This window comes from Myotis davidii, unplaced genomic scaffold (assembly GCF_000327345.1).
Source record: "Myotis davidii unplaced genomic scaffold, ASM32734v1 scaffold72, whole genome shotgun sequence".
Lineage (NCBI taxonomy): Eukaryota > Metazoa > Chordata > Mammalia > Chiroptera > Vespertilionidae > Myotis > Myotis davidii.
The window spans coordinates 5,799,041-5,822,998 of NW_006284618.1; the positions used below are offsets into that span (position 1 = coordinate 5,799,041).

Below are 23,958 nucleotides of genomic sequence, written 5' to 3' on the forward strand. Positions count from 1 at the left end.
GCCCTGTAGCACTCTTCCACCCTCAACCTCAAGCCGAGCACGCAGGGCTTTCCTTTTGGGACTCTTTCCTGTACACGTTCCCGTAAGTCCCTACGTGCTCTATTTCACAATAACAAATTTCGAAGATGGGAAATGGGTACTTCAAGATTTACACAAAGCTACTCTTACAAAGCCTAGCTACATTTTAAAAATCAGCCGAAACCGGTTTGGCTCAGTGGATAGAGCATTGGCCTGTCCCAGGCAAATATATAATTTTGCAAACTAAGACCCAATTGATTATAGTACAGAAAAATATGTGGCATAAGGGGGGGAAAATGCCTACTCGCCAACTTTTTCTAAGTAGCTAATAGAACAGGAGGCATCTGAAGTAGATACTGAAGCATAAGAAAAGCACCCGGAATACTTTTAAGCGGACCCGGCCCTGAACGGAACCGGGAGAGGCAGTACCTGATTCCGCAGGCAGCTGTGGTACATGGACGCCAGCCTGTGGTGGATGGTGGCAGCTCGATACTGACAGAGGGGCTGGCGGGCAGATGCCGAGTCCACGTCGCAGTATTTCAGGGACTTCATCATAGCTTCGCTGACCTCTTTTTCAATCTAGTTTTAAGGGGGGTGTGGGGGGGATAAAAGAAACAAGCCTCTGACTTTATATGAGAAAGTGAAGCACATGAAGCGCTGCTCCCAGGCAAGACGCTCAGCACCTGTCAGAGGCTCACGCGGCGGCAGGCTCCTGCCCAGCCCGGCGGCACGTACCTGCTCCTGTGCTTTCCTGGACAGCGGCGCGTAGTCCTGCTGCAGCGTGGCCATGGTGAAGTAGGTGGTGGACAGCTCCCAGTTCACCGAGTCCCAGACGGCAGGGTGTCTGTCTCGTGTTCCCAGGGACCTCAGCGCTTTCAGGTAGTAGTCCACGGCCTGGGCGGAGGAAATCGCGTCAACGCGCCCCTCTTCCCAGGCCCGGGTGCTGACTGGCTTTGGAGAGGACGTGTGGAAGGACCGTGTTGGGGAGGAAGGCAGCGCTGTGAACAGGCCTCACGGAGGAAATGTATGCAGCTCTGAAGTACAGGCTCCCCTGGACTGGGAAGCAGAGTGCTCCCATGAAATCCCTGGTAAGCCGCATGGCGTAACAAGACGCAATCACCATTAACACAGGGAATTTCTGAGGGTTGCCCGACCTAACATTGCGTGTATTTTTATTCCGTTCACTATGATCAAAGCGCTTCATTCCGCACGGGTTACGTTAGGGTCACACCCTGAGCTCTCCTAGGCTTTTCTGACCCTCAGGACACAGCTCACTCAGGGACGCAGTCAGCGGAGATGCAGCTCAGACGCTGAGTGTGGTTCGGGAGGGGGCCTAGCTGGGAGGGTGCTCGGGCTTGGGGCGCACACTGCCTCAGTAACAGCTCACTGCAAAGCAAAGGCTGAATGCTTTTTTCACTTTTCCCTTCATTCTAAAAGCAGAAACCTCTTCAGGTTTCTCCTGGCAGTGAAAGCGGGCTTCCATGTAGGTCTTTTGTAAACAAGGGGGGCTCCCTGTACTCGGTTAAACGTGTGCTTGCTTTGGCACCTTCTCCAGCACTGGGTGTGACCACTTGCCAAAAATTACTTGATAATTTAATCAGTAAAAGAAACTCACATTTTAAATCCCGTAAAAATTAAAATTTTGAAATTTTGCTTCCATATTAAACATTTACTTTTTCTACACATACGAATTTCTTGTTCAAGTTCATTTGTCCTCCCTCCTATGGGGACAATGTGTTTTCAATGATTCCTAGCTTCTATACACCAAGAGTTTATTAACCTTGGATCTGTCCTGTGCTATTTCTCCTAGATGGTGGTTTGCTTTTCGATTTTGCTTTCTGTTGTGTCCTTTAAAAACTGTATTTTTGCACATTTAAGTTGATCCATCTTTTACTTTGTGATTTCTGCTCTTTACGCTGGGAAAGTTCCTTGCCCAGCCATGAGCTGATTCCCCTGGTACCTTTACAGTTCTACCTGTTCATTTCCATCTTTAATCCACCTGACGTTTACTCTGGTTATGCAACACACTTCACCGAAGATCACCTTTTGCGCGCCAAGCCAGTGTCATCTCCAGTCCCGAGTCCCTAGTACCCTCAGGCCTGTGTGAGCCTCCCAGTATCTGTCTAGTCCTGGGCCAGCCCAGGGTTTTCATTACTTTGGTTTTATGGTGTTTTAGTGGAGCAATGGCAAAGGTAAGTGGCAGTTAGGGATGAATGGATGAACCCATGAGCAAATGTGTTACCTTGTTATAATACAAGCCTTCCTCTGGTGAAAATTCACGTTTAAATTCGTCCCCTGCGCCGCAGTGCGCCTGTGCACAAATCCGCATGAGCCTTCCCGTGTTACATAACAAGAGGGCAGCATTTGTAGCATCATCAATTGACTCGAAGTTGTGAATTCCTTTCTCAAAGCAAGAAAAGCTCTTTTTCCACAACTGTTGCTCTGCAGTCGACACACTTTTGCTCACTTCATGAAAAAACAAAAACCTGTGTAAGCAGGCACCCGCGGAAGCCCGCTGGGTCTCCTGATGGATCCTGAGGACAGGGCAGGTCCAGCAGCGCCCGCCCTCCCCACACCTGACATGGCCGACTGGGCGCCCCCTCACCCTCACATCCATGCTGAGCGTGACTGTGTTGGAGAGAGGCCTCTAGAGAGGTAATTAAGGTTAAAGGAGGTTATACTGTGGGGCCCAAACCCAACACGACTGGAGCTGTTCTAAGAGGGACACCAGGGACACCCACGGAGAAAAGACACAGCGAAGAGGTGGCCGAGGACAGAGCCTCAGGGAAAGCCAACCTGGCTGGCACCTTGGTCCTGGCCCCCCGCTTCCAGGGTGGGCGGGATCAGTGGTCCAGGCCACCCGCCGGGGCTCTGTTATGGCAGCCACGCACACTCAAACGCAGCCCCCTCAGCAGCAGCTGGCTGGTGCCACAGCAGCAAGTAAAGCCCTCTGGCACGGCACTGCCTTAGGAAGACTGGGTTTAAGAGCACCGTCTGTGCTTCCTCATCTCCTAGGGCTCTGACTTCCCCTTCCCACGCTCCTTCACTCACTACAAAGCACAGGTTCTTGAATCTCCATAAACATACGTAACACATAGTAAAGACTTTTTCTTAAAACGCACAGGTTCCCCACTAGCTATAAACTCTTTGTCCCTAACATCGAGCACGGTTTATAGGTCAAAAACGCACAACTTATTCGCCTTCTATCTCAGCACTCTCCCCGCCTAGGAACTGCGCATCCTGCCCCCTTCTAAACACCCACCGACCCTACAGCCCTGGCTCCTTCCCAGGGCTGCCTCTCAGCCTAGACAGCCCTCCCTTCCCCACACCTGCCTGCTGGCGTCCTACGTGACATGTACCCATCTGCTCAGACCTCACCAAAGCCTACCCAGTCACCGAAACTTCCACACACGCCTCCCTCCCATCGCAATGCGCCTGCACTTACGGCAGCGCACAGAGAGGCACGTTCCCATCGGCCTCCTCGCCTCAGAGAGAGACCCTGCAGCCACCACTTGCAGCACCAGGCCTTGCCCAACTCCAGGACTTAAAACCAAGTGCCACAGTCCTTGCTTGAGCCAAGATCCACGTGACTTTCTGACAAAAAAGGCAGTGAAGAGCGGACTCCAAGGCATACTCACCCACTCGCTCGCTCTGTAACGCAGCAGCCTGGTTCATGTAAAACACCCCGATTTCATTCCTAATGTTGCCCATTCTCTTCAGCACTTGCATGTAGTGTTCTGGATTCTGGCTTTTTAAGTCACTAAACTGCAGGATTTCATTGGCAGCCTCATAACATTTACAACTAACAGAAAGCTGACTTTCTAAGTCTGTAGACAGATCAGTCGCCCACGCAAATCCTTAAAAGAAAGGAAACGTTGCCACTGTGATTATGCAAATCCTACTTCCTTAGTATCCAAGTAATGTGACACTTTTAAGGTAACAAAATAAGTAATTGCAATATACTAAGATTCAATCAATAAAACTAAACATTTAAGCTTCGAAGCAAAGATCTCTTTATTTAAGAAACTATTATTTTCTTGGGACATTAATGTTTGATTAAAAGAAATATTTTCCTGTCTAGAAATACCAGCCAACTGCCGTGCCCCAGCTTCCACCAGGTGCACCTGCTCACCGGTGAGGGCCTGACGCAGCCGCTGACACAGGGGAACCGCCTTGCTCTTTCATGAATGGGAGCAGCTCCTGCAGGAAAGCTCTGCAGCTACCGGGGCTCATGGACTATAACGCTTGCCAATCAACGTCAGACTCACTGAAGAAGCTGCTGGATGGGCCCTTAGACTCAAGCTCGCCACCTAGTGGGGATGGGAGTAAACTTGGGTGCAGAGCCCCAAATTCAAGGGGAAAAAGAGTAGAACTCCTGATGCCACCCAAATGTTTGAGAGAATGTCGTTCTCACAACGATGTATTATAAGTCCAATGAAAAACACACTGAAGCCTTTCTCACGTCAAAAAGCACACAACATTTTATTCTAGAATAAAATGAGGGGCCTGCTGCTGTGGGCTACGTTTTCCTGTCTCCAGCTTAAAAATCAGACAACTCCAAACAGTGACATATTTAGTGAGACTACCAACTCTGAACTAAGTTTAAAAATGATCTCAGTGTCTGAGCCTCGGGAATTATTCAGAAGGTAATCCATCTACTTCTACCAATGCTATTGCTTTTCTAAAGAAATTATGGCCTGGTCAGCGGACTACAGTTTTATTGAAAAACCTCCTGGGGAAGACAAGTGCAGGAAGTCTGAGAGCTTGTTTATAGTTAGTTCTAGTTGTATAAGTACAATTATAAAATACTTCAAAAGCATTTTATACACACACACACACACACACACACACACACGCGCGCGCGCGCGCACACACGTGCATGCTCCACATTAAAATGTGCATGGGAATTTACAGAGCAGCATCCAGCACCAACACGCCTGCCCCTTTTCCCACAATCCCTGTGCAGGAACACGGGGTCCCGCCGCCCACCTTGACAACTGGACTCCCGGTGGAGGCTGTGCAGTATCTCCTGGTCCTCCTTCGTCTGGTAGTTAAACTCCTCCAGGTGAGCCGCCCGGTTGTTGGCGTTCTGGGCCAGCATCAGCTGGATGTCGCCGCACAGCGTCAGGTACTGGGAGAGGAACAGCAGCACTTCGGAGAGCATATTGGTGCAGAGGCAGCAGTAAGTGTCTGTGGGGAGAGTGGGAAGGAGGAAAAGTGCATCATGAACACAGTAAGTGTTAAGAAAATCTGCTACCAGCCGTATCCACTCTAAGTTAATTTTATGCCAGAGAGCAAACATGGCTTCATGTATTTCAAAATGAAGATGTCATTAAACCACTTGGAGCAGAAAATACTAAATGACACCCAAGATGCAAAAGGTGGTTTTAAAATTAAATTTTACAACAGAAGTAGGAGTAAAATTTTACTGACACAGATGTCTTCTGTTCCCCTCCCAAAGCTTGTGACATGCTCATCCGCAGGGACTCACCGTGGCTCTGCAGAGCTAATTTGATGTATCGGAGCGCGCGTCCGTATTTCTGCAGGCTCATGGCAGCGTCAGACAACACGTAATAGGCTTTTGATGACTTGAGGATCAGCTGGAGCTTCATTTTATGTTGCCAGGAGCCAGGGGTCATTCCGGACTGGCTGGAGCAATTGCCCTTCTGCAGGGAGCCCACTAGGACACGGGGAGAGGCAGCACATTTCATGTTCACGTGGGGCACCATGAACAAGTAGTTTCTGCATCTTAATAGAGCACTCACTCCAGGCTCACTCCAGGCTCACTCCAAGCTACTGTTGTGACAAGACTGGTGAACACCATGCGTCAAGGAACCACACGGAGGGAAACTGTTTCCACAGACGCTCTGCGTTTCCCAGGGCCTCCGCCTCCCAGCAGCAGCGGCCGTCACTCCACTCACCACTGACACCCGCCTCCTGCCTCCAGTCTGCCCACGAGTCTGCCAGAAAGCTTGCCTTCCGAAAGCCGGCTTTAATCACGGCGGAGCCCTGCTCTGAAGCACTGAAACAGCCTCTCGCACTTACTACGGCGTGATATGCATCTCAGCCCACTTCCTGAGCCACCTTTTCTCAGTCTCACACCCAGCCCTCCTCCCCCACCAGTCACAGCCAGGGGACTGCCCGCTGCCCACCTCCGTCCACTGGACCACTCCCTCTAGCAGAACAGCCTTCACTTCAAGTCCAGCCTCTTACACCTTCACCCAATCAATGATCACTCTGTGCCACGCACTATGCCAGGCACCAGAAACGACATGAAGTGATATGGCCTCTATCCTAGGCGGATCCATAAACCTCTTCAGGGGACACATGCAAGCTCACACATAACAAACTGCCGTGGGGACCAGCCTCCCCCATCGCCCAGCCTCAAGATTTCTCATTTTGATCAGATACAACACGAGTCTTTCAAAGCGATGAACAGTCTCTACTATGGTCTTACTCGTGAATGTATCTCTTTTCCGTACTCCATACACACTCTGTGTGAGGCGTGTGAGAACACCGAGCTGACTAAGGTGTCTGTGCAAGCACAGCTGACGGTGGGGGAAGGCAGGCCTAGGGGTAGGGGACCCAGTCCTTCCGCTGGCCACAGAGGGGAGCATGGAGACCCTGACCAGGAGCTGGGTTTTCAACAGCTGAGAGAGGGAGGGAAGGAGGAAGAGACAGAAAGGCATTTCAGAAAAAGCGCCATGAAAGGGCACAGTGTCTACGTCCTGGGCGGTTCTCATCGTGTCTGGGTTCAAGCCTGGCGCCCAGAAGTGCTACATAAATGCTGGGGAGACTCCCCCCTTTTATGTTCATGAAGAGACACTCCCAAAGCACTGGGTATTATTGCCAACACACAGATTTTCAAAACATTTTTAAATTGCAATAGATTTTTAAACGGGGAGGGGATAAGGTTGGAAAATAAATGTAATTTAGATTAAAATAAACCAGAAATTCAGACTTTTACTTCAAAACCCACATGTTCTTCAGAAGTGATGCTCCCAAAATGAGTTAGATGACCTTCTCAGTGACAGCTCTGGCTTATCAGGTACTTCCCCTTATTACAGGGGTCCTCAAACTGCGGCCCGTTGAAAACACTTGTTTTTTTACATCAAAATAAGATATGTGCAGTGTGCATGGGAATTTGTTCATAGTTTTTTTTAAAACTATAGTCCGGCCCTCCAACGGTCTGAGGGACAGTGAACTAGCCCCCTGTTTAAAAAGTTTGAGGACCCCTGCCTTATTAGGTACTGCCCCGAGGCAACAGCGGCTAGGAGCGGGGCAGGGCTTACCAGGGCACTGTCCCGACCCCCTGAAGTGGGCACACTGTTGTCTTCACTTGGAGTGAGCCTAGCAGAGCTGCATGCGAGCCAGGGCTGGGCCGGCTGCTCGGAAACCCCTTCGGCTCTCGCTGAGGCAGGGGTGTCTCAGAAGCACCCGAGGTTCTCACTAGAGACACCCGGGGAGGATCAAAGCGATCCGCTGTTGTGCTTTGAAGGACCAGACATTTCCCCTCCTTTCCACTCACACGTTCTCCTCCTGGTCCGGCAATGAATGCCTCACTGACACAAACAAGTCGGCTGCTGGCGAAGGACCAGCATCTTGTTCTACGGAAAAGGCCTGATTTGCACATCAATTCAACTTACTTTTGTCCAAAAACAAGGCCATCTGCTTCTCCAGACCCTCAGGACCACCCCTTGCGCTTTCATCTTCATATTTCAGCGGGATCGGGGTGCTGGGGTCAGCTGCAGGGAGGTCGCTTTCCTTCTTAATGCTGCTGTCCACAGATTTTAAACCCTTTAAAGCAAAGAGACACAGTTACTGTGCCTGTAACTGAAGCTCAACTGGAAACTAAACATAAGGCAGGATCTGGACTACTGAGTGCATTTAGGAGGATTTATATTTTAAAAACATTTGACCTGAAAGAGTTGGAAAAAGCTAATTTTCACTTTATGCTTCGGAGAGAGAAAACCCACAGCAGGAAAGCCTTCAGACACCAACAAACTCACCTCCAGAACATAGCTAAGCACCAGTCTGCAGCGCTCTTCGGTGTCATGGCAAACTGGAAACGCACAACTGGGCTTCAGAAACAAACATTTAAAATTATTACTATGTGACCAGTGTGACAAATTCCACACCTCTCAGTTCCTGGGAATTACTAAACCTCTAGAAATCATAATTTCAAAATGTGATTGTGTACTCAGCTTAGTGAGGTATTAAGGTTAATGTACTGTTTTAATTGCAGATTCAACTGATATAATAAGCATCATCAACACAAATCCTGCTTAACAAAAAGATCTCCCAGCCTATGTGTTGCTTTAAGTACTTACGTTAAAAATTATTCTACTCAACAAAAAAGTGAACGTGAGTAGTAATGTTTTAGATAAATGTACACCTAATCTCCTAGGTCAGCTCAACTTCTAATCAGCACGGACACTGGGTAGCACAGCTAACACAACCATCAATGAGCAGTAAGTTCGGCGTCACCAGTGGTCTCACTGTATCCCTGATGCTCCTTAGGGGCAAGCCCAGGGAACAGGCCCCACCCATTGAGTGGTGCTCTGTGGGAGGGCCTCTGCAGGGAACTTCCTTTTGGCGAATCCCCAGAGGCTGGGTTATGCTGACTGGACTGCAGAGAAGCGAGCACAGGTGAGTGGTCTGTCCAAGAGCACAGAGTCTGTGTTGGGGCCAGGGCTCTGGACGATGCTCCATTTCAAAAAGGACACAGAGCCCTGGCTGGTCTTGCTCAGTGATTAGAGCGTCAGCCCACCAACTGAAGGATCATGGATTTAATTCCAGTCAAGCAAATGTGCTTGGTTGCAGGCTCGATCCCCGGCCCAGGTGGTCAGGATGCATGCAGGGGACAACCAATCGCTATGTCTGTCACACATCAACATTTCTCTCTCTCCCCCTTCTTCCCTCTATTCCACTTTCTCTAAACATCAATGGGAAAAATATCCTCAGGTGAGGGTTAACAGAAGGGACACTGAGAAGGCCAAGCCAACTAGAGACGTTTATGTGAATACTGACGACATTTTTGGAGTGCTTCAGAGAAGGACAGAAAGTGTTCCCTCTGTGAACAACTGTAACTACACATCACTCCGTCTTTAACTATCATCTAACTCAGGGGTCCTCAAACTTTTTAAACAGGGGGCCAGTTCACTGTCCCTCAGACCGTTGGAGGGCCGGACTATAGTTTTTAAAAAAACTATGAACAAATTCCTATGCACACTGCACATATCTTATTTTGAAGTAAAAAAACAAAACGGGAACAAATACAATATTTGTATTTGCATGTGGCCCGCGGGCTGTAGTTTGAGGACCCCTGCTCTAACTGCTCCATGAGCCCGGGGTCTTGGTTACAATGCAACAACGCCATCCTCTGAGAGGCTGACTGTGCGCACTCACCCACTGTTGTTTTTCCACTGGGCACTTCAATACACACTGAAACATGCTTACTCTGATCTGATGGATGGATTTGTACTTCTCTGGAACTGACAGTTCTCCAACAGACTTGATGATGGCCACTGCTTTGTTGTCATCGGGAGGGTCGGAGCTGGTGCAATAGGACCCATTTTCATCGCTGTCTGGCATCTCCTCCTCCTCCTCACTGTAACTTTCATCAGAATTCTCATTTAAGGGAGACTCGGAACTTTCTTCTTTTTTAGGTTCATCCAATTGAAAGAGTTCTGAAAGCATGTAATTGGCTGAAGCAATAATCTTATAAAAAGAAAGAAAAGGTGTGACTGTCATCAAACCTGAGCACTCTCAGGTGGAAGGAGCTTCACTCCAGGAGCTCTGCACACAGGCTGCCCCCAGCACAGACCGGGCACAGAGAGGCCCCGCCCGTCACCAACACCCTGAGGCTCTCTGACATTCTCCCAGGTTGTGTGTTTACTTTCTGAAATTATCCCGTCCCAGCGCTCTCTCTTAAAAAAGGTGGCAACTGTACTTCACTGGAGACGTAAGTCTCCAGGTATAGTGTCGTAACTACATTAGCAAGTATCCCCCCTATCAACTGAGAAACAAGAATTTCTCTTCATAAGCTATAAATTACATGGGCAACTAGTATTTACTATGCAATCTATGGCCCCGGGGGAACCCCCCCCCCCCACTAGCTTAATGAGGAAAAAGTCCACTGTGGTATCTCTTAAAATGGGCATGTATATATTACTATTTATTCCATTCTATTATTTATTATTAAGTGGTTCTAATAACATTTAATAGTTGTTATACCATTTTCTAATTGTCACATAAACTATTCAATATCCATCAAACACCACCCCTTTAACCAGCAATTAGATATTTAAGTGAGAAATGGTTTTGCCATTTTTCTGCAAAAAAAAAAAAAAGTTTTGTCTTGGTTTGGTCTCTAGAATAATCTTTATCTCTAAACTGGATGTGACTACAATAAATATTGGAGTTTTTTTTAAAAAAAATGGTACAGACTATAGACCTCCTTGATTTAAACAGGCTTCAACTAACCTTACACCAAAAATACAGACAACTGAGGGCATGGGGGTGTAAAATGGGAGGCCCATGGCTGAGATCATTCTAAGAGATGCTTTTATTATACACTGATGTATGGACTGTGAACCTTACCCACGCTAACAGTGATTAACAAGATCTGTCTGTGTAAACAGATCGTAGAGACCGTAAAAGAGGTTTCCCCTTCCAGGAGTGACAGAGCGAGGGAAAACGCACTACACACGAGTCCTCCCTTTACACAGTGCTAGCCAAGAGGAGTGCGACATGAGCACACATCACATGGCAAAACTTCTAGCAGCCATGTTCACAGCCTGGCTGGCTTAATTTTAATATTATCTTTGATTCAATTAACACATTAATGTGTGCACACACGATCCTAAAATCCAGGATGTACTTCACGCTGAAAGCGCACTTAACTCAAAGCAGGCAGCTTTTCAGTGCTCAGCAGCCACATGGGGCTCCAACACCCTCCCCGGCACCCCCCCATCCCTGCCCCGTCCCCCAGACACAGAGTGGCAGCTACACACTAAGGCCAGTGGCTTCAGTGCCAGGCACACCCGTCAGACCGCTAGGCTGTTCTCACAGAGCACACAGGTGTCACTCTTACTTGAGGGTGTCTGCTTTTGTCCAACAATTTAACACAGTTGAGAAGCAGCGTTCTGATAGTTCCGTAGTGTTTCTTATTTTGGTTCTTCTTCATCATCATGTTGCAGGCAACCCTGAAAAAACATTTGTATCACCTTGATGCCCACTCATCACTCTCTGCAAGGTTCAAGTGTAGGCTGCCCCCTTTCCTCCCAGAGTAAGGGCCACAGAAACAACCAAAGTTACCCTCCCCGCAATTTTTTTTTTGGTGTAGACTGTGTGTGTGTGTGTGTGTGTGTGTGTGTGTGTGTGTGTGTGTGTGTGTGTGTGTGTTGTGTAAATATAAATACTTGGCTCGGGGGATGTGGCTGTGCACTTCACAATTTTACGAAAGGCTACTCTTCCTTGTTTTCACTGGCGACAGCACTCACTTGTATAAGAGAATGGCCACTGGCATTGTGAACGGGTTTTGGTATTTGTCTTCAGTTTCTTCACAAAGAGTCGTGAGATCATAGAGCTTCACTATGTCACTGCCACTCGCTGCAAAAACAAACAAAGGAACCTCATTTTCCAGGAGCCACTCAAATCCACTGGATTATCATTCGTTCAAGAATTCGCTCACCTTTAAAGAGCCAATAGGTATGTCCTTCTTTGGTGCAATTAGATTTCAGAAAGGATAAAATATTCTGTGCAATGTCTTTTATGACTTTAGTAGAAAAATTAGAGTTTTCCAAATTGGGAATCTCTTCTGTCTTTATCATTTCATACTTCTATAAAACAGAGAGAGGGCGGTTTAAGAGAAACCTCGGCAGCAACACTTCTCTTCCTGAAAAGCGAGCACATGTCTAAGCCCTGCACTCAGAGACCTGTGCAGCCTGACCGAGATGGCTCCCAGAGGACTCTGACCCCCGGGTCAGCATCGCTGTTCACGTACCACAGGAGTCATTCTCAAGGGAGAGCCATCACCCAACTGTGAACCACGAATGTAGGCATGATCTCATTCCTGTCCTCACCTGGAACAAACCTCCTGGCACCCTTTCCTCTATCTACCCCGATGGCTCTCAGCTGGGAAGAGGGTTACCGGAGGCAGACTTCACCCCTAGGCCAGAGGTGGGCAAACTTTTTGACTCGAGGGCCACAATGGGTTCTTAAACTGGACCGGAGGGCCGGAACAAAAGCATGGATGGAGTGTTTGTGTGAACTAATATAAACTCAAAGTAAACATCATTACATGAAAGGGTACGGTCTTTTTTTTTCAATAGTTTTATTCATTTCAAACGGGCCGGATCTGGCCCGCGGGCCGTAGTTTGCCCACGGCTGCCCTAGACACTAGAAGCACTTGGGAAGTTTCTCCAGGAAACACGACCCTTCCCTTGAACAGGACTCGGTTCCTTTACAGAAATGGAGCCTGGGATGGTGGGGGGCGCGGGGGGCAGCAATATGTAAAGGTGCACGGACAGCACCACCACTGCTCTTAAAGCACCTCTGCATTGTGTCCCCAGCTTGCCTTCTGGTCACACTTCCCTAAACTCCTCTGCCCACATTTCTGAAATACTCCAAGACTAGGAACTCCAAACCAACTGGGAACCTGGATCCCAGTCCTAAGGGTGGTGCTCATCCCTGGCTCAGCTCACGCACTCCTGGTTTTTACAGAGCTTCTGGCCCGCCTTCCCTCGGCCTGAAAGCCCCCGTTCCCCTGCCTGGGAGAGGTTCCGCTGTTCTCGTTTAATGCAGTTCCTTGGGGAGGAACTCAACAGGATCTGGGCAGAGGCACCCCACTTCTGTCTCTAGTCCCCTCTTCTCTAACGCCTGCAACTTCAACATGCTCAGTGGGCGATTTAATGCTTTCCCCAAACTGCCCAATGATAACACATCACCTTCCCCACCTGAACAGATTCCACCTTCCCACCTCAGGCAGTACCACCAGGATTCTGGCCCTGAGCTCCCGAGCCTGAGCCCGGATTCCCTTCCCCTCTTCCTCTCCCCGCTCTCATTCAACGCTGCCATGTGGGGGACGGTGCAAATGGAATCATCTACAAACCCCCTCCATCCTGAGACACTGGCTCAAGCAAGTGGATGGCTGGAGAGCACAGGGTTCCTGCTGCAGCGCGACGGCTAAGAGCACGGCCACGGGCAGAGACAGGCTCCAATGCTGGCACCACCACTCACTAGCGATGTGGCTCTGCGTGACTACTTGAGCTCCGTGACTCTCCAGTCTCCCTCTCCATCCAAAGGGACACTAGCATACGGGCAGCTAAGAGCTGACATGAGCACCAATAAGACAATGCCTGCAACGCACTTAGCAAAGTGCTTGGGACAAAGAGCACTCAATAAACCCGAGCCATTATGACTGCTGTCAATTCTCAGTACTTACTAAGTAGGAGGGCATGACGTAGTAGGAGGACATGACGTCACTCCTAACAGTAGACATGCCTAGCCCGTCTGTCTCCAAACCCTCCCAGGCTGTCCTACACACCATCCCCAGATTAATACTCCAGCACACGAATTTCACATCCCAGATGCAGAGCTTCTACCAATTCCAGGTTCCCAACTGAACCAAGTCCACACTCAGCTCAGCATCAAGGCCCTGGGATTTGGCTGACCTTCCCAACCTTTCTGCTACAGAAGGCTTGCTCCCTAACTGGACGGATGACCAATCCCCCATTTACTAACACTTGTCTTTTAAGATCCATCTGGTATTTTGGGGGACGCTATCTCTCATTCAAGATCCAGTTAAGATGCCACTTCCAGGAAGTTTGTTTTTCAGATCACAAGAGAAATGACCTCACCCGCTACAAACATCAGACTTGTGTGTGTGCATCACGCTCCAGCCCTTACCCTGCGAAGAGTCTCCCGTTTCCTCTTTGCACATCACTCCCACTGATCCTATCTTTCTGAGCCAGGACCACACTCTATTTCTCCCCCAACATTTATAATGGGGACAAAGTGCCTCCTCACAGCGCATGCTCAACAACAATGTGCTATATAAGCGACCTATTACTGTGGCCTTTCCCTAAAACTGCATATACTGAGTAGATAACTGAGTACTGAATAAATACCTCCACTATATGGACACTGTAACTACCATAGGTGCCTGGCATTAAAATTACAGTTCTATGGCTACAGTGCAGATTCAGTGTATTTATAACCTTCTCACAAATTACCTGTAAAATTATCCTCCTATGATATCTAGAATTCTACCAACAACTCAAATGTGAAAATACTCGAATTTCAGTTTATTCACGGCTATGTTCCTTGCGAAAAAGTACACCTGGGATTTTCCGGGCCTTAAAAACTTCGGTGAGGCATTATTTTCTGCACCAATTTGCTCTTGAGAGGTTATGAGAAGATGCGCTGTGTCTTACCTGTACAATCCCGTTTACATGGAAACACATCACAAGCTCCGGTACATTACATATCAAGTTGTCCAGCCAATAGTCAATTCCGGTGAGCACATTGATTGGTTTGTTGTTATCCCTAAAAAGTAACATTTCTGGTGTTATTTGGTTTAATTAAGATGTTTCACAATGAATCACCTGAGACTTATTTCTCCCATTTAACTATTTTCATCTGTGCTCCCTACGTGGGAAATGCCATATAAGCCCTTTGCTGATGAGATATGCACACGTAGCTGTTCTGTTTAACATCCTTGCACAAGCTCTGCTTGCTTCTCTAACTGGAACCCGTAAGAGTTTTCAGTAGGAACAAAAGGAAAGATGGCAGCAGGTGGCTGTGGGCCCACCACACGCTCCTCCAACAGCCTTCCTGCGGGGAAGACTGCCCACCATGCACGCCGCCGCCCAAGTCGGAACACACACTGGCTGACGTGAGCACACACACCTGGAGCATTACCAGGCCGCTGGAAAGCCACCTCCTGCCCCGTAAATAAATTCTACCACTTTCACAAGTGGCAGACTCAGACGTACGACGAGGCCAGTACAAGACCTCTGAGTCCATTCATCAAGAACCAGGGAGAACCAGCTCCAGGGCACCCAGCATTCCCTGAGAATTGCTCCTTCTTGGTTGTGCATTTTAATTCTAGCAGGAGCGGGAGGGATGCCCAGATTGATAGGTGCGAGCAGATGGACAGAGGTTTTAAGGAAAACGAGCGGGGTTTACCTGAGACGTAAGCTGACTGCTGGGTATCTGCCTCCTCCAAATATAGGCATGTTGGAGCCAACCAACATATGTATATCTTCAAACGTCCACAGAATATTCCGAACAAAATCATTTTTAAGACCCTTTTATTTAAAATAAAATTGGAAAGGTAATTATATAATAAGCAGGAGAGCTGTAATTTCCCCCAATCCACAGAAAGACTAGAACAAAGAAAGGACAAAGGAGTCGAAGTGAACATGACAGAGCTGTAAGGTCAGAGCTGGTTAGAAATGGACTTTCAGGATCAAGTAGATTTCCCCCCTATGAATTCCAACGGAGACTAGTTTTTAATGACTAGTAGGCTGGGGCTGGGTGTCTCCACGCGGACACCCTGGGAAGCATACCTGACTGTTCTCCCCGTCATTGAATAAAGTAGTCAGGTTTTGTTCTTTGGGGGCTGAGGCCAGATGCCCCACTATGTATGAGGGTTCGAGAGGCTCACTTCCCTGTGAAAAGTGCAAGGATAGGAGTGATTCTGCTGCCAGAGTTCTTATCAACGGCCTACTGTTAAGAGTATCACCTAAGCATTCAAAGCAGACACCTCAAAGCTACTGCTGTCATCAGGCTAAGACATAGTCCCACCTCTCGTTACTGGTGGCTTCCGACAGCTCTCAGCTATCCCAGCCACTGCAGCGAGCCAATCACATTTAGCTCGCACTCAGAAAAGATCAAAGATTACTTTAGCATTCAAAGTTTTAAATTTTTCTCTTTTGGGGGTAAATTTCAATTCCATTAACCTTTAGCCATCCCATCCCCATGCAATTAAAACATTCCTGAGAAACTCCAGCCCTATTTTTGAGACACCCGTCATGATGACAGCCTCTAGTTTTGCATTTGTAATGTGTTTCACAGACCACTAGTGCTGGGATACTCGGTAGAAATTTCCAGAGTGGTGACAAAGGCTACTCGCAGTAGACTTGCGTCTGGAGAGTAACAATGCTCACGAGCATGGAAAAGCCTCTAAGACAGTGGTTCTCAACCTTCTGGCCCTTTAAATATAGTTCCTCATGTTGTGACCCAACCATAAAATTATTTTCGTTGCTACTTCATAACTGTCATGTTGCTACTGTTTTGAATCGTAATGTAAATATCTGATATGCAGGATGGTCTTAGGCGACCCCTGTGAAAGGGTCGTTTGACCGCCGAAGGGGTCGCGACCCACAGGTTGAGAACCGCGTCTCTAAGAGGTTCTGTAGTAGAAAATCGACTTCCCCTCTGTGTGACCAATGTTCTCAAACTGACTTCATCTCAGGACACGTTTAAGTCAATACATCCTGTGGACTGTACTTTGAAAAACCCTTTTAGAGAGAGGAACTTTTGACAGTGGTAAACTCAGCCCACCAGCCAGTTTTCCAATCATTAGGCAGCTGCCATTAAGACACATTACTTTAAACCGAATGTCAATGCCACAACAGTCCCCAGAATGGGGATGCTTATGTGCACACGCCCCATAGTCCATGAACTCTCACTTCTCATCCTAGGTGGATGCTAAGAGGCTTAGCATCTGCCTGCAAAGAAGCGCACGTGACTGTACGCACAGGTTGTGTGTGTGTGTGTGTGTGTGTGTGTGTGCGCGCATGCATCCATCTCCAGTACTTTTGCTGTGTCCTTAAAGAATACTATAGAGCTTCAAACTTTATTATTTATACACAGACAAGTTATTTACCTGTGGACCAACTCCCAAAATCGTATTTGCCAGGTAGGTGCTTTAATGAGAGTTTGGGCTCTAGGTTATGATGTTCCAAACAAAGATCTGGCTCTCAGGCCATTACAAAGAGAACTATTTCACCTATTTCAACTCTAATACTGCTTAACCCAGGCCTCAAACTAGTGGTTTAGGTTTGGGGAACAAGAATTCATAAGGTGGTGGCTTGCAGACAAAAATAAATCTCTAAATGCTGAAATTTAGGCTGTATAATATGTTCTAAAAATATTCTGTGAAAGATTATATTTATGGCAGGAGAGCTCTTCCCGGCACATGGCATTGCTCAGACAACTGACTGCTTTGAGGCCATCCTGAACACGCGTGGAACATGTGGACACAGTGGAGTACGGCTCAAGAACAGGCCTCTGAAGTCACAAGGATCTGAACACTAGCTTGGACTTCACCAGCCATGAGACCAGGGACAAACATCTGCTCTTTATGAGCTTTAGTTTACTTGTAAAAGGACACCATCAACATTGAACACATACCATAACACGTATGCAGTACTTTATACCCATGGCGTAAAGTGCAGGGCATAAGAGGCACTAACTAGATGCCAGTTCACTTCCTCCACATGCAAGTCTACAGCTTCTCAACAGCCTTCAGGGTCTTTCATAGGGAACCCTCTACAAGGTAAGGACAGAATGGGAAGGGGAGGTGGGTGGTGGGAGACTGGTATTTCTACTGTGTCTTTTTATAATGCGTGGGTTTTGAAGTCAAGGAATATAAAAAGAATTTTTAAAAACTCCTTTGGTGAACTATAATCATATACATGAAAGTGTATAAAATAAATACAACATAATGGCTAACTACAAAGCAAATTAATACATCCTGTGTTTATACCAGTGTAACCAGTCCCCACGGCCTTGTGCATACACAGCCCCCATGCCCTTTTCATCCACACCAAACCCCCCTCCTGCTGGTTCCCACTGTCACCTTGCATGGTAATTCCTTTCTTTTCCTCAGTTTTTCCCAACTTGGGAGAAATCTGAATTCATTACATAGTTTAATAAGGTTTTTCCAACTTAAAACCTACAAAAACTAAAATCAAGTTAAACATATTTGCCTCCTCGTAATCCTATAATTTGTAAAGATAGCAATAATCTGGGTGAATAATTTTTAATATGTGAGAACACAGAGCAAGAGGAAAAATAATTTACCAAGTTAAAGATCCTATTTTTATCTCCTTTAAGTTTATCAATAGATTTACCTGAAAACAGACATATACAATTCACACCTGTGGAGTTCTTTTTTACTTTGATAGAAACAATGACAAAACTAAACAAGCAACAAGAAGAAACCAAGAATATAAGAGACAAAAAGAGACAACACATTCTACTCCCTCTTCCTTACTAAAAGCTTCATAACATTATTGTGGGTTAAAACCTCAGGAACCTCATCCAGAAAATCTTAAGGGTGCTTTTAGCCCTAAAAATCAGACTAGTAGTTAAGTCAGTATTTAAATTACAACCGAGTCTCTGAGTTGATATTTGATAGGCACTTGCTTTACACCTAAAGTTTAAAATATACTACATCACTGTATCTATTATATGTTATAATACTCTGATGACTTTAAGGAGATAATCAGCATTGATAAACATATTGGTGAGCTACGTTAAATGCTGAGAACATTTTTTAAATATTTAAAATTTTTAATTTAAGAAAATCTGATCTAGCCATTCATATCTCCTGCAAATTCCTAAAAAAACAAACAAACAAACTAAAAGAAGTATGATTTTATAATTGTGAGACATAAATTGGTAGAATATTTTGTATTCCTGTTCACCTATTTTTATTGGCAAGATCATTGGTTTTGTCTTCTTAAATGAGTTTGCTGAGTGAGCCTCAGAGTACTAACTTACCTGACTGGAAGCACTGGGATCTTCGGAAACTGGAGAAGGCATTTCGAAGGGGGCGGGCCACGACGCCCCGTCCGAGTCACCTGTCTGGTCTGAACTGGATGATTCCCGCTGCTCTGCAGCAGATGGGACGGGCTGTGCGGCTCCATCGCCATTGATACTGGCCACATCAGAAATAGAAAAATATCACACTGTCACTAGGGGTCAGCTCATGCAAGTCTACTACTTTTTAAAACCAGACTCTATAACCAAGCATAAATCTTACTTTAAAAAAAAAAAAGAAATATAAGACAATGAAATGTAAACAATACCATAGTGGCAAACCTTAAATTATTATTTTTCCTGGCTCCAAATTAAATTTTAGATCAGAATTTAATTTTTCCTCTTTAAGATAAAATAAACAAATAGCCAAGTACCTGTAATATAAAAACTTGGAAAGAATAGCCTTTTGATACCAATGCTCTTTGCTCTTTTTCTTCCTCTGCCACTTCTGATCAATAAGTCTCTGATAAAACTCTTTCAGCCACGTCCAATCACCAGTCTGAATAACATAAGAAATTAATCAATACAACAAACATGTAGTCAAAACAATTTGTTACCCATTACTCTCTTTACAGGAAGTACTCTTTACTTTTTGAATACTGTTTCAGAAATACGTATTCAATGTAAGTCACCATAACTTATCTTCCTTTACCAACGCATTGCAGGAATAGTCTTCAAATAATAGCTATGGGACTGGTAGGACCATGAACGATTTGCAAACAGTGCATGCAAAGGTAAGTACAGGCATGGAGGGTAAGCCTTGGGAAGTGGCAACATGGTTACTTTGTGCAAAAGCACCCATCATCTATACATTGGGGGGGGGGAAACAGGCATTTATCAACATTGTTTGAGAGGCACTGCTTTAAGCGAACCAGTTAATTATAATAATTATATATTCAGAAGAATAACAACATTTTCCACATTTCCCGGCAGCCATGTTTCATGAGAATCTCTTTAAAGGAGACATGAAAGGGTTTTTCAAAAATTTAACCTAGTCCCTTCAATTTCAGACTTTTCACCACTTTTTCATTGGCTCCATTCTTTTCCTTGCAAGAACTCTGCTGGTTGGTATCAGTAAGTTTCTTGCCAATTCTCTCCTTTCCACTTGTTATTCGCTGTGAGACCCGGCTTCTGGCTGCCGAAGTACTCCTTTGTTTGTACTTTGGCCTTTCTTGGAAACAAGCCATCTTTCTGGTGCCCTCGGGCTGCTGAAATGCTGCGTGCAGGTGGGTTCAGAGTCCTACCTGGGAAGACCTCATAAAGAGCTCCTGGATGTCCAGCTCGTCCAGCAGGAGGGTCCTCCCGACGCGGTGCACGGCCATGCTCACGTGGGACTTGCTGTAGGGGATCTTCAGGAGCTTTTTTATGTTCTTAAGAAAATGAAGAGGAAAGAGTTTAGAAAGACCTTTTTCAGTGTGATTCCATTTTTAACTTCATTCCACTTTAAAGCATAATAAACTTTATTTCCCTAAGGTTATACAAACTGTACTTCCCACGGAAAGCTAAATGCAAACACACGGAAGACAGCTCTTCCAAACCTCAATCACCTGCACTTTACAAGTCATCCTGTTAACCTAGCTGACGGTCACACTTGCACCGGCCTAGGCTTTCAGCACATCAGATAAAAATGACCAACTAAGGAGCCATGGATTTCGCCAGAAGCATCATATCTCATTCTCAACTGGTAACATACAAAATCATCCCAAACACTCTAATCACTCGTAACTGCTATTTTTAAAAAACATAACCATCAACACTGGTATTGTTACCACTGCCAGTGTTTTGGGGGTTATTCCTTCCTCTCTGAAGAAAGGATATGTCGCCGAAACCGGTTTGGCTCAGTGGATGGAGCGTCGGCCTGCGGACTGCAAGGGCCCAGGTTCGATTCCGGTCAGGGGCATGTGCCTGGGTTGCGGGCACATCCCCGGTGGGGGATGTGCAGGAGGCAGCTGATCGATGTTTCTCTCTCATTGATGTTTCTGACTCTATCTATCTCCCTTCCTCTCTGTAAAAAATCAATAAAATATATTTAAAAAAAAAAAAAGGATATGTGTTTGTTTACTAACAAAAAAGGCATTTGATAATCAGACAGTGGTCTCATTTCATCAGGTTTTCAAGGTCCTGCACAGGATTTTGGGGTAAGTGCCCAGCACCGATGGCCTCCCCATCAGGACACTTACCTCAGAGTCAGAGACAACGTCCACATCGTTGCCCACGGAGTCAATAAAGTCGTACGCCATCCCAAAGCTAATGGAGGGAACGAAGGCCACAAAGGTCACGCTCACAGTGATGCAGGTAGAGTTTATCACAGATAATGTCAACTTCAAGGACACAGTTCCCACATTCTGACATCTCTGAAATCAGCATGCCTCAAACCATTACAGCTGGCTAGTTTTTCCTTCTTAGTGGCATATAAAATAACTAGAGGCCCAGTGCACAAATTCATGCACGGGTGGGGCCCCTCAGCCTGTCCAGTGATGGGGGCCCATTGGGGCTGGCTGGCTAGGGATTGGGGGGGAATGGGAGGTTGGCCAGCTGCGGGGAGGGGCCATGGGAGGTTGGCTGTGGGAGTGTACTGACCACCTGGGGGGAGCTTCTGTGTTGAGCGTCTGCCCTCCAGTGATTAGTGTGCGTCATAGCGACTGGTCAACCGGTTATTCCGGTTGTTCGGTCTTAATGGTCGCTTAGGCTTTTATATATATAGATGGTGTTACTTAAAATCAGTGGCATCTTAAATTTGATAAAATATAGTAATAACCGTTAGGAGCAATTAATAGGAAACACCTAGAATAAAAACAATGAACAATTCTTTTCATTTTTGTAATCGTAAAACCCAAAAAATCTCCAAGAGAAAACAGTTCAAGATGTTATTCTTTTTAGGTGGAAAGGTAAGAAAAAGAGAAACAAACGTTTATCAGAATTTGAGTCTGGGACTGTGTTCCTAGCGATATACATTATTACTCTTTTAAAGTACATATGGAAAAACAAGTACACCGGCTCCAATTCGGCCAGGAGAAAAGAAAAACAATGTCGTGCCAGATACCACGAGGCACATCCATGACCCACACGCCTGAAAAGCGCCCATGTCCGCATTTCCCAGTGAGGAGCCAGGACACTTACCTGGGACCACCGCACTTCAAAGTGTGCTCTGATGGTTTACCTTGTGGGCTGGGCAGGCTACTCAGCCTCCCTGAGCTGCAGTCTGTCCGTATGAACATTAGGTAATAGTACCCGACTCAGAGGTTGTTGTGAGAATTAAAGGCATCAACGTATAAAGTACTTAACACAGTGTGTGCACAGCCAATATAATTACCATGTAAATCATCTTATAACATTTTTGTTATTGTTGTCACTCTACACCGAGGACACCTTTTCCATTGATTTTTACAGAGTGTGGAAGAGACAGAGAGAAACATTGATGTGAGAGAGACATTGATTGGTTGCCTCCCGCACGCACCCCGACTGAATCAAACCTGCAATCAAGGTACCTGCCCATAACCGGAATCCTTCAGTCAGAGGGCAGATGCTCTAACAATTAAGCAGCCCGGCTAGGGCTCACCTTCTAACATTTGTGTTCACATATCCTAGTTTACTAAGCCATTCTTCTAAAAGAAGATACGGGACTACTTCCAACTTTTGCTAGTAGAAATATTGCTACAAACAAACACCATTTTGTAAACAGAACTTCTACTCCAGTGGCAGTAGGGTAATTTCCAACCTACTGGCTCATAAGGTATTAATGTATGTATGGCTCTTGCCACATGTTGTATGGAAATGCTTTGGGTTCAATCACTGAGAGGAAGGAGGACCCCACACATTCAATGGTCTACAGGAATGTGGACGTTCATACATCATTCTCAGTAAGACCCAGGCTACTCTCTCAAGTACCACCAGCAGCATTTCCAGCAAGTGTCAGTCAAGGGTTCAAGCCACCCAACCAACATGCTGGCTTTCCGCATCAGGCCTTTTCAGACCCGACAACCCCGTGCCCTTTAACACGTTAAGCGCCCAGCCAGTCACCGGTGACTGACACTATACTTTCCTCCCGGAAGACAAAACAGGCTGGGCGCTTAACGTGTTAATGAAAACCCCACAGGACGGACCAGGCCGCCTTAAGGGTTTTCTTCTTCGGGCGCCACCCTAACGCTCCGTGCTCACATATGCAAAACGCATGGACGCAGGCTAAAAACAAAACATCTGATGGAAGTCTAGGGGTCAGAATTCAGCTGTGTTCAGACGTTGTGCAGACCTGAGACAAGCATGTGCCGTCCGCATCTTCCGATGACGACATAACCCTATTAGCAGGGGGAAGACGGGCTCCGGAAGTCAAATAGGACCTTTTCCCAGAGAGAGACCGCACGCAGTGGAGGAGCTGACGATTAAGCGGAAGAGCAGGTGTCAGCGCTCCGGGCGGAGCAGGGGTTGGCGGCCCCAGGGAAGACGCCACCCACGGGCACTCACCTGGAAAACGGCTTGCTCTTCTTACTGGTGCCCAGGATGGCGGTGCCCGCGGGCCCCAGCTTGGCGCTCTCCCGTAGCCAGTTGGCAGGGGGCAGTTTCAAGTCTGTCTTCTCTTCCAGGCGCGCGAAGGCTGCCCGAGGGGGGGCCGAGGAGTACTTCACCACGGCCCGGCTCTTCACCTCGCTGCCCCCGAGGAATGGCATGGAGCCCTGGGGGGCACAGGCACCCGCTGCAGTGAGCACTCCCGGGGAGGAGAAACCCCACCGTTTGACAAGAGGACAGAGCCCATCGGGACGTACGACAGCGCGGAATACGCTGTCGCATTTAGCCGGCTCTTTTTTCTTTTTCTTGTTTTACATAACCTCAAAGAAAAACCCGAGTGGAGGAGTGGGAGGGTGACGGCTGTCAGCTGGGGAACAGGCCAACCAACCTACCTTCTAAACGTTATTCTTAGAAACGCGAAAGGCAGGAGCCAAGGGGCGCGATGCTATCCCGCTAACTGAATCCATCTGCTAAAACCTCTGTTCGGCGTTAAAGAGGCGTTTACATTTCGGTAACACACGCCAGGTAGGAGGTAGTTTGTGGTGAGACCTGCGAGGCTTCGTTGTTTTTCAAGCGAACGTTTACTAATGGACCAACGGC

The 23,958-nt window shown here is 46.8% G+C and overlaps 1 protein-coding gene across 1 annotated transcript in view; it reads right to left on the reverse strand.

The window, feature by feature from the left end:
• The window catches only part of EDRF1 (erythroid differentiation regulatory factor 1), a 28,834-nt gene extending 5,280 nt beyond the window's left edge, over positions 1–23,554 (reverse strand). Inside the window, exons 1-19 of the mRNA XM_006754938.2 lie at positions 23,317–23,554; positions 21,036–21,102; positions 20,100–20,225; positions 19,230–19,354; positions 18,817–18,973; positions 15,211–15,332; positions 14,457–14,568; positions 11,714–11,861; positions 11,523–11,631; positions 11,114–11,225; positions 9,478–9,738; positions 8,028–8,099; positions 7,665–7,815; positions 5,510–5,698; positions 5,008–5,208; positions 3,657–3,875; positions 2,261–2,484; positions 754–912; positions 448–597 (exon numbers count right to left, since the gene is read on the reverse strand). Of these exons, the coding sequence (XP_006755001.1) occupies positions 448–597; positions 754–912; positions 2,261–2,484; positions 3,657–3,875; positions 5,008–5,208; positions 5,510–5,698; positions 7,665–7,815; positions 8,028–8,099; positions 9,478–9,738; positions 11,114–11,225; positions 11,523–11,631; positions 11,714–11,861; positions 14,457–14,568; positions 15,211–15,332; positions 18,817–18,973; positions 19,230–19,354; positions 20,100–20,225; positions 21,036–21,102; positions 23,317–23,519 (2,907 nt within the window). The 5' untranslated portion in view covers positions 23,520–23,554. The remainder of the gene's footprint in view (positions 1–447; positions 598–753; positions 913–2,260; positions 2,485–3,656; positions 3,876–5,007; positions 5,209–5,509; positions 5,699–7,664; positions 7,816–8,027; positions 8,100–9,477; positions 9,739–11,113; positions 11,226–11,522; positions 11,632–11,713; positions 11,862–14,456; positions 14,569–15,210; positions 15,333–18,816; positions 18,974–19,229; positions 19,355–20,099; positions 20,226–21,035; positions 21,103–23,316) is intronic.
• Positions 23,555–23,958: the final 404 nt, after the last annotated feature.